Source organism: Amia ocellicauda, chromosome 18, assembly GCF_036373705.1.
Source record: "Amia ocellicauda isolate fAmiCal2 chromosome 18, fAmiCal2.hap1, whole genome shotgun sequence".
In the NCBI taxonomy this organism is placed as follows: Eukaryota; Metazoa; Chordata; class Actinopteri; order Amiiformes; family Amiidae; genus Amia; species Amia ocellicauda.
Window position 1 is genome coordinate 24,575,142 of NC_089867.1, and position 9,688 is coordinate 24,584,829.

Genomic DNA, 9,688 nt, shown 5'->3' on the forward strand with positions numbered 1-9,688 from the left:
CTGTTTTCTGTCTTGAATGCCTTGAAGCCCAATTTCCATTTGTGTCCCCGGGTGCGTGTGTCCCTGCTGATCTGGAAAAGCTCCTCTGGTTTGATGTGGTCGATGCCTTTCATGATTTTGAAGACTTGGATCAAGTCCCCACGTAGTCTCCTCTGTTCCAGGGTGAAAAGGTTCAGGTCCTCAGTCTCTCAGTAGGACATTCCCTTCAGACCTGGAATAAGTCTGGTTGCTCTCCTCTGAACTGCCTCTAGAGCAGCGATATCTTTCTTGAAGTGTGGAGCCCAGAACTGTCCACAGTATCCAGATGAGCTCTAACTAGTGCATTGTACAGTCTGAACATCACTGCCCTTGTTCTCAATTCTACACTTTTGACAATATACCCTAGCATTGTGTTTGCCTTTTGTATTGCTTCCCCACATTGTTTGGACGAGGAAAGCAAATAGACCCCCTCACTCTAACTCTCCCTCACTTCTATCGCTCCATGCTGTGTGTTTTTTCAATTATGATTTAGTGTAGACACCTGCGTGGGACCCCCAGTGAAAAGTGGTCAGACAGATTCATATCACGTTCTCTTTAGTGTGTTTTCTGGGTTGTATTCACTTTCAGAATCGGGAGATCGCAAATGCAGAGCTCGATTGGTGGATTCCCATTCCTCTCAGTGTCGTTTTAACTCTCTGCCTCTTTTCAGCTTGAATCCCTGCTAAGATATTAATATTTAGATTAAATATCTTCAGTATCTTCCTATTTGGAAGAGAGTTCTGCCCCCCGTTCACAAAATGAGCTGCACTTTTTCCATCTGCAACTGAAGCCCAGAAAAAAAACAACAACAATGGTTCAAGCTGTGCCATGTGATTTCCGCTGTGGCACTTTTACACATCTCTTCACTAGGTGTGTCGAGACAGAGGGTGGCTGCTTCCTTCGCTGAGAGAGAGCCGGACAAACAGGCAAATCGCCGAATTGGGTACGATTACCTGATCGTGTTCAATATAGCTAAAGTTAAAACCTCAAGATATTCTGGTTGAATTTGTATTCAGTAGCAAGGACCCCTCTCTCTGTCTCACTCTGCCCCCCACACACAAACACACTCGCACAGACCAGTTCAATCTTGGCACAGCCCTCATAAATACTGGCAGAAAAGGAGGTGAAGGACTCCGCAGACAGAGGCTCCTGTTTAAATGGCCTCTTCAACAGCTTAGCAACCCGGAGTGCTTCAGAAACAAACAAGCCCTCTCTCTCTCCCTCTCTCTCCCTCACACCCACACACGGCAGCCAGCGTCTGAGTCTGACCGAGGTGGGGGGGCGGATCAGACGGCCACCTAATTCAGGCCGCAGATGCTGCCCATCACCCCTCGCTCTGCTCCTTCCCCTGGTCTCGCGCATCTCCGACCTTCCTGGAGCTGAGCCTGTGCCGTCGAGGACTCTGTGCCCGCCGGGTGACTTCTGCTCCATATGTAAGCTTCGTCTTTTGCAATGAAGAAATTAAGCAATGGGGATTGGTTTCGTATCAGGCAATCCTGTCCACATGCCCGTATACACTTTCCTAGTTCGTATTCCCCCGGGTTAAGGATACACTGACGGTGGGTTGACTGCTTGATTTTCAGCTCCCATCGGGATCGACCCAGAATACACCCTCTAGGGAACAGAGCGGTATCCTGGGTAATTTTGACTGAAAATATTTGTGTGTACGTTCAATGATGGGTGATAAATATCAGGAAATGTAACTGAGAGCTTTCGCTATTGAGAGACACCCTGCAGGTGAAATACGTGTAAGTTGGCAACGAATGGCATTCCCCCCCCGCCCTGCTCTCAGGACCGAGTTTTAACATGATGGAATCCGCAGGAATTCCTCGAGAGAACAGGGGTGTCTCGGCCTCACCCCCGCACGGCGCCGGTGGAAGCGAGCCACTTCATCTTGGCTGGCGAAGATCGTAAATAAATAAAACAGATCATCTATTTTTAAAATGGGGTGTCACTCGAAAACGGAGGTGTGCGTGTGTCAGCAGGGTTTGATCTTTTCTTTGAGGGTCCTATGCCGGCTCGAGGAGATCCCAGACACCGGGTCACAGTCCGGCACTGCAGCAGCAGTTTGGAGCAGTTTAGCCCTGTGAAGGTAGTCAGGATTTAAAAGTGTCCAGAGAATCCATTTAATTAGTGGAGAGGGACGAAGTTGCCAGTAGCGGCTGGGACACCACCTCCCCCCTCAGCTCCTCCCTATCGCCTCGTCTTCCTTCCTTTTACAGACGCCTGTCCCCCCTCCACCCCCAGCTCTGCTCAAGTGAGCCAGTCACACACCCGATAAAGCAGAGGCTCAAATTGCCGCGTCTCGAGCAGATGGCAGCCCTGCATCCCTGCTGTGTCCCCCCTGGCTACAGTGCAGGAGCGGTACATGACAGTGTGTCAACTTCCAATTAGTGGAATTAAGAGGCTCTTACCAGGGTGTGTTTTTGTGAAGATGTAGGCGAGGTCTGGAGACACTGTTCTGCACAGGGCGTAATTACCGTATATAGAATTACTCTTCTTTACAGGGTCCCCCCCAACCCAGGAAGCTGCTATTCAATGCACAAGAAAAGCCAAACTGTCATTCTTTGCACCAATCAGCCATTCTCAACAGAGAACTTTACTGCCCCCCAGTGGCAAACAGAGAACTACACTTTAATGCCCATTTACCCATATTTCTGGGAGTATCTTATATAGATGCATGAACAGTGTGCACATGTGTGTGTGTGTGTGTGAGAATAAAATACACATCCATAAAGATGCTACACCGTCTCTGCGCACAACGGGACTCCAACAGACACTGTTAGACAAATGAAATGCTTTATTACATTAATAAACTCTTCCTCTCTCCCAGCGGTACGGATACACAAACAAAGAAAATGGATAAACAACGACTAGAGTCCCGCAGGTCGTGGCAGCTGCGAGGCCGGCGGTGCGGACACCTGCAGACACTGGACCGCAAGGGAGGCCTGTATCCGGAGGGACTCGGCTGAAAAACTCCAAGTTCCCAGAGATACGGAAATCGGACAGCAACGACGGCGGCACAACCAAGAGCACGGCGTGGGTGGGATGTTGAAACACAGTATTGTGGCTTCCTTCCGAGACCCTGGACGTACTGGAGGACAGCACTGCGAACGCAGCACCCCCCCGGTGCGGACTGGGGGTCTGTCTGCGGAAGCGAGCGGCTATACTCGTCTGTTTGGGTTTATCCTGCCCCATGTTAAGTTGAGGGAAGAGACGGGGTTTGTGGCGATTGGTCAGCTGGCCTTGTCACAGACCGAGGCAGCCAATCAGCAGCTGCCTTCACTAGAGCCGCCCAGAACCAGTTCCAGTGGGAGAAACCGGGACGAGTTTCTCAAATATAAAACAATAAAAAGGCAAATCAGTGTCGGGCTGGTTTTCCTTCACTCAGTCTCTGAACCCCGCCTTCAAAATTAATCCAAAAGTACTGAACATGCTGGGGGGGCAGGGTCCCCAAAACAAAACAAAGCAAAACCAAAACAATTCTCTTCAGCGCAAGTTATCGAGTTCACATCAGACTGTCCGCTGACAGGATCTCCGTCACGGTCTCTGGGGGCATGTGGCGCCGGAGGGGGCGGTACCGGGGGTGTCGTGTGGCTCCCTGTTCCGGGGGTGGGGGTGGAGGGTGGAGGGTGGAGGGACCGGTGTGGCGGTGACTGTGGGTGGGGGGGTGCCAGAGGTCCCAGGCGACAGATCTACAGGTGCTCCCTCCTCCTCAGGCCCTTGCGGACCCGCAGTTTCCCCGCGCCCGAGATCTCGAAGCTGTAGTCCAGCGTGACGTAGGGTCGCTCACCCTCGACGCCCGTCTGAAACACACACGCAACACACACACACACGCATGTGAGCAGCAGAGAACACATCACAGATGACATCACACATCTGAGCAGCTACTGCATCTAGTATAATCTACTGAACACAACCTGGACCGGTCCTGTGCGGATGCGAGTCGTGTACCGACCGCATGGGAAGCGTGTCGGTTTCCAGGGGGCGGGGGGGCTCACCTGTGTCCTGTAGAGGGTGTGTGGCAGCGTCACCCCCCCCACTAGCAGGCAGTTGACCCGTCGCAGGAGGGAGGGGTCCAGGGGGGTCACCACGTAATAAAGCTCCCGGGCCATGTCCACCCCTCGCAGCACGCCTGGGGACGCAGACAGAGGGAGGGAAAGAGACGCAGAACAGTTAGTGCTTTAAACACAGTGACGGTTTCTGTTTCTGTCTCTTAATCCCTGGCCCACGGAACCGAACACTGAAATAGAACACAGCGAAGTCGGAACCGCTGAACCGAGCCGCCGCTGCCACCCCCCCCCGGCACGTCCGCACACTCACCGAAGCCCAGGCACTGGCAGACGGGTATGTGAGAGAGCAGCACTGGACCCCCAGTACCCCCCACCTTCTCCGCCAGGTAGCACAGCCCCACCAGGCTGCCGTTGGCCGTGTAGAGCACGTGGGCCGGGGACACGTCACAGTGCGTCACCCGCAGAGCCACCGCAGACATCGGCACCTGACACAAACACACGGAGAGACACTTAATTAATACACAATAGTCCAACACTGAGCAACATGTTTTAGAAGAGCTGCTCTACACTGACACACAACAATCCTCGACTCATTCAAATGCAATAGTAGCCACTTTCAGACACACAAAAACACGGACAGGGCTCCAGAACAGCACACAGTTGCACTTTACTGCACGTGCACTGCACAGAAATCACCACATTCGTTATACCCATGTCATATCAAGCTAAGGGTTTACCTGGTACGGGGTGATGCAGTGCAGGGGCCGCACGGGGCCGGGCTGTGGGTCCTGCAGCTGGCTGAAGTATCCCAGCAGGGACAGGTCCCGGAGCACGTTGCTGCGGTACGTCCTGCGCACAAAGACACGCGCTCAATGCCAACACACAACATGGTCTCCTACTGGGAGCACAGGCTGGGGGCTCTCCATCGAACACCGCAGAGGAAAGACCGCCTGTCCCACGCGACTTCAAGATCATTGGAGGCATTTTACATTATATTCCTCCCTCTCCACCTTTCCCTCCCTCCTTTCTGTGACCTCATGTCTTTCTCATCTAAAAAACTCAAACCCTTACGTGTTCTGGGCCTCCCCCGCTCCCTCATACTCCGACTGGACGCTGATAAGTGTGTGACTCTCGGCCGACAGGGGGTCATCGGGCTCCTCCCCCTCGGCAGCCAGGGCTGACCTCTGACCCCGCGGCGTGGTGATCCAGCCAGGGGCGGAGCTCAGATTGGCGTGGCTGAGGGCGGGGAACTGGGCGGAGTCTCCGTGACTGAGCTGCACCACATGAGTGACGGACAGCAGGCGGATCAGGTCCACCAGCAACTGGAGTCCAAACCCTAGACCAGAGAGAGCAGTAAAGAGTGGTAAATAAACCGCATTTACCACAGAATGCCCCTTACATTTATCATCCAGAACCAGTTGGTCAACCTGCACAAAAAAGACACAGTACAGACCAAGTGGGAGTCTATTAGGTGCTTTATTGTATGAGGGAGAAAGAAAAAACGGGCGTTGTCCCACTCCGGCCCTGACCTTTGACCCAGCCCATAGTGTTGATGACGATGGGCGTCTCTCTCCTGTAGGAGCGCCACAGGAACTTGACCGAGTCCATGTAGCGGTCCAGGTCCCGCTCGCAGGAGCTCTCCCCGTAGAACACCATCTTGTCTGGGGAGCGCTGGTGAGTGAAGGGCACACCTGGAGAGAGAGAGTAAAAGTAGGTTCTGCATCCATAGCAGCAAAACTATTCGTGCCACCGAATTGTTTATACAGGGGCTCGAACTACCAGAACGGGCAGCTGTGATTGGCTGCACGGCCCTGTCCTCTTGCCCACAGTTTCCAGCTTGGCCCGGCAGACTGAACGAAGGGCTGAGACTGAGCACGGAGAGAGACAGGGAGAGAGAGAGATGGGGATACACAGATATAGAGAGACAGAGAGATAGAGATGTACATACCCAGCAGAGGCTCTGTAATAGAGAGCAGAGACAGACAGCCGGGGGGTGTGAACTCAGTCTGTCCCAGATCACACTCCAGATACTCCACACTGACAGTACTGCAGAGAGAGAGAGAGAGAGAGAGAGAGAGAGAGAGAGAGAGAGAGAGAGAGAGAGAGAGAGAGGGAGAGAGATTAGCATTGAACAGGGTCAATGGCTACAGAAACACATTTTTACATACATAAACACACACACAAATATATATACAGCTCTGGAAATTAAGAGACTACTCCAAGTTCTGAAATCAAATACACATATATACAATACATAGTGTTTACATCAAGATTTCGAGACCTGGGTGGCCATCTTGGTATGTACAAAGGCTGATGTCGAACGAACGCCTCTGATTGGCTGACGAACAAATCGCAATCTCCAATTATACCCGAACATACTCAGAGACGCACACACAGACCACCGGAGCCGCACACACGAACACAGAGGGACTCACTGGTTGAGCAGCGTGTTGATGAGGTGTCTGTTGAAGGTGGACTTCCCCATGTTCTTGCTCCCGCACACCAGGATCACCGGACAGCCGTCTGAGTCCTCTGTGAAGACAGGCGGACCGTCCGCAGTCAAACACACATCCCACGATGTACGACACACAACAACAAACTACATTCGTCTGGTTGGCCAGGAGCAGTTCAATATGACTGACGCCGTCCGATTCGCAGGATGAACCTGTACTGGGCCATGTCATACCTCGACAGGCGCTGACCAGTTGGTCGATGGCGTTCCGGTAACTCTGTGACATCACCAGACCCCCGCCGCCCTGCAGGGGGAGCATCCCGATGGCCGAGAGGGGGCAGTCCAGGGTCACTGGCTGGACAGCACGCTCCTTCTGTGGAACAAATCACAGGACACGGGGGTCAGAGATACCGCGCACAGAGAGAGAGAGAGAGAGAGAGAGAGACGCGGGGGGGCTCCCTCACCGCGCTGAAGCCGAACAGCTGGCGGTGCTCGGGCAGGCTGCTCAGGAAGCGGGTCAGAGGGGTGTCCAGCGGCTCCAGCAGGACCAGGCAAGAGTTGGAGGTGACGCCGCTCCTCAGGCCCCGCCACGCCTCTGTGGACACAGCGGGAATCGCGATTTACAGACTACATAAACACAGGCCTGGATCTGAACCGTGCCTCAAATTAAACCACACACGTGTCGTCTGTATCTGTCCGTTACCTGTGGGCAGGTACTTGCGGACGAGGGACTTGGCCTCCAGCCGGCGCTCTTTCTTGGTGCGGCCACTGGCGGTGTGGCCCAGCGCGGTGAGGCTCAGGGGGCAGTGGGTGGGTGGGGAGAAGACGGGGTATGGCTGCTGGCCCTCCTCCACGGTGAAGCCCAGCACCTCCACCCTCCCGTATAGGCAGGTCAGCCGGCACCTGCCCCGGAACACCAGCGTCTGTGAGAGAGAGAGAGATCGAATTGTGAGAGGACACCCGGCACACCCAAGACCAAAACCAGCAATTTTAATTAATTAACGAGGATCGGTGAGAGGGAGAGCTAGAGAGCCCACCTGCCCAGGCGTCATGACCAGCAGTGTCCGGTTCCTGTCCTCGTCCCAGGCAGCTTGGTACGCCGGCCAGGGGGTGCCGTCCTCCATGTCGGCCGAGTCCTCCGCGCTGGGCTCCGTGCCAGAGCTGGTCAGGCCGTTCTGCTGCGCCATCTCGGCGTAGGATGACCACTGGTCCGACTCCTCCCAGTTCGTGGAGTCGCGCTGGCGAGAGGGGGCGGGCGAGAGGGACGGGGAGGCGTCTCTGGCCCTCACCCTGGAACCCCCGTTGGTGTGCGCGTGCGATCTGCCCTCGGCGCTCGCTCCGGGACGGGCCGCCGGGGGACAGTCCCCATCTCGGGATGGCACGGGCTTGGCGCGGTGTTTCAGTCTCTTGAGGCTCGGGTGCCCCCTGCTGGCCGCCTGGCAGTACTTGGTGCCCAAAGCCGAGACGGGACTCAGGGCACAGGTCTCCATCTGTGACGCCGGCTTCTTTTTCCTCTTCTTGCCCTCGCCCATGCGCTGCCCCCTGGCTTTACTGTTGGAGACTGGCACCTTCATTTTTGTTCTTTAACCTGGTTTTAAAAGCACTCTATTCTACTCGGGGCACAACATTCAAGCAGAAAAGCTGAAAAAAGGCAAACAGTGGTCAGGATTAGTGTGTATTCAAGAAGTCAATTGGGTTTCACAGCTCAAGTTGCCTTGGGTCAATATAGAAGACATAAATAACATGAATGTATACACCACCATTTTAATCATGAGTGTCTCAAAGTGCTTATCAGACCCTGCACTTGGAATAGACACACGTATGTCACATGGGGCATAATTAATTCCTTATAACACACCAGGGTTATAATTAATTAATTGGTCAGGGAGATTGATTTTCTGTAGAGATAACATCAACTACATGCAAATTGCCTTTGACTTCCCTAGATAACTGAACACAAGGTAATGCATGTCCAACTATATATAAGATTTAATTTCTACAGAGTATCTCGTAGATTCCCATAAGGTTCACAAGATACCCAATCACAGCAGCCAGTTGTACAACTGATAGATACAGGTTACATAACGGACAGCATAATACTGTTTCACCGTGAAAGAAAATCGTGCATTTTTAAGTTAATGTCACCAGCAAATTAACCAGGGCTGCTTTGAAGGGGTAAAAACATGCTGCGTATGAATATGACGTCAATAGCCGATACTGTAAATGCTCTGGTATCGATGGGATAGCAGTTGTGTAATGGGGGGGTGCCAGTCCTTATTATAAGCCCATTTGAACAGAGAAAGTTAAAACACTAACGGCGAAACTAAATGCAAATAGACACATACAGGGGAAATGATTACAATATCTATGGTGGTACATACATCCTAGCTGATGCTCATGCAAACCCCCGCTGTACAACATGGCGAAGGCTTTATGCAACACAGCAGCATTAAAAACACAAATGCATCTTTAAACACCCCCTTGAAGTACACAAAAACAGTTCATCTGACACGTTTCTGTACTCCATCAACCCCCATTTCCAACCTACGTTCACTCGCCTGGCTATTGTGACTCGCTGCCCCACACCACGACACAAGCGAGACCCCACGGCGAGTCTCTGGCCCTTACGGGTGCACACCTCTACACACCCCCACACACCCCCACACACCTCCACACAGACGCAGCATGTGAGCCCCGCCATCGCACTGAGTTTGTCGGGTCTTACAGGCGCGGAGCAAAGCGCTGCGTCTCCATGTGTAACCCCGCCGCCACCGCACCGAGCTGGGCTGGCCGACCAGCGCCGCTCGACAGGTTGCAGAAAACTCCGGAGTGGACAGAACAACTTCCCTGTCAAAACTGACGCGTACATGAGATGATACATACAATCACAATCACATACCTGCAGAGTGAGTGTGTATCATTTATGGTCATTTTATTTGTTGTTCTACGTAAAATCGAGATGTTTATCTTCGCCCGACGAAGTACACAAAATGATGGACAGTTAAAAACCTTCCCGAGGTTTTTCTTTTTTCTTACTGGTGGTATAATGCCCTCTACTGGATTCCCCCTTACTTTTATTTTATAAATGAACCTAAACTGCATTCTGTTAGGAATTTGAAGCCACTGATCTGGAGTATGTATATAGAATATAATTCAATTATTATCAAAATCTTATTATATTGAAAGTTAATATTGGTGTGGCTGA

The 9,688-nt window shown here is 52.6% G+C and overlaps 1 protein-coding gene across 3 annotated transcripts; it reads right to left on the reverse strand.

Moving 5' to 3' along the window:
• Nucleotides 1–2,800: 2,800 nt before the first annotated feature.
• nol9 (nucleolar protein 9) lies at nucleotides 2,801–9,493 on the reverse strand. Of its 3 annotated transcripts, none has more exons than XM_066690584.1 (13): nucleotides 9,383–9,493; nucleotides 7,521–8,124; nucleotides 7,187–7,406; nucleotides 6,948–7,078; nucleotides 6,718–6,856; nucleotides 6,467–6,563; nucleotides 5,980–6,077; nucleotides 5,561–5,722; nucleotides 5,103–5,367; nucleotides 4,769–4,880; nucleotides 4,342–4,516; nucleotides 4,020–4,153; nucleotides 2,801–3,824 (listed from the first exon to the last, which is right to left on the reverse strand). In XM_066690584.1, the coding sequence occupies exons 2-13, from the start codon at nucleotides 8,055–8,057 to the stop codon at nucleotides 3,714–3,716; spliced, it is 2,181 nt and encodes a 726-aa protein (XP_066546681.1). In that variant the 5' UTR covers nucleotides 8,058–8,124; nucleotides 9,383–9,493; the 3' UTR covers nucleotides 2,801–3,713. The 3 variants fall into 3 exon arrangements, with proteins under 3 accessions (XP_066546681.1, XP_066546680.1, XP_066546682.1); XM_066690583.1 differs by lacking the exon at nucleotides 9,383–9,493 and adding an exon at nucleotides 9,152–9,299; XM_066690585.1 differs by lacking the exon at nucleotides 9,383–9,493 and adding an exon at nucleotides 9,209–9,270.
• Between the last annotated feature and the right edge of the window lie 195 nt (nucleotides 9,494–9,688).

Excerpts from the sequence above, each read along its gene's own strand:
- nol9 (XM_066690584.1), bottom strand. The coding sequence starts at position 8,057 with ATGAAGGTGCCAGTCTCCAACAGTAAAGCCAGGGGGCAGCGCATGGGC. Across the intron at positions 6,857-6,947 it reads AGCTGTTCGGCTTCAGCGCG|AAGGAGCGTGCTGTCCAGCC; the intron begins GTGAGGGAGCCC and ends TTTGTTCCACAG. Across the intron at positions 3,825-4,019 it reads ACACCCTCTACAGGACACAG|ACGGGCGTCGAGGGTGAGCG; the intron begins GTGAGCCCCCCC and ends TGTGTGTTTCAG.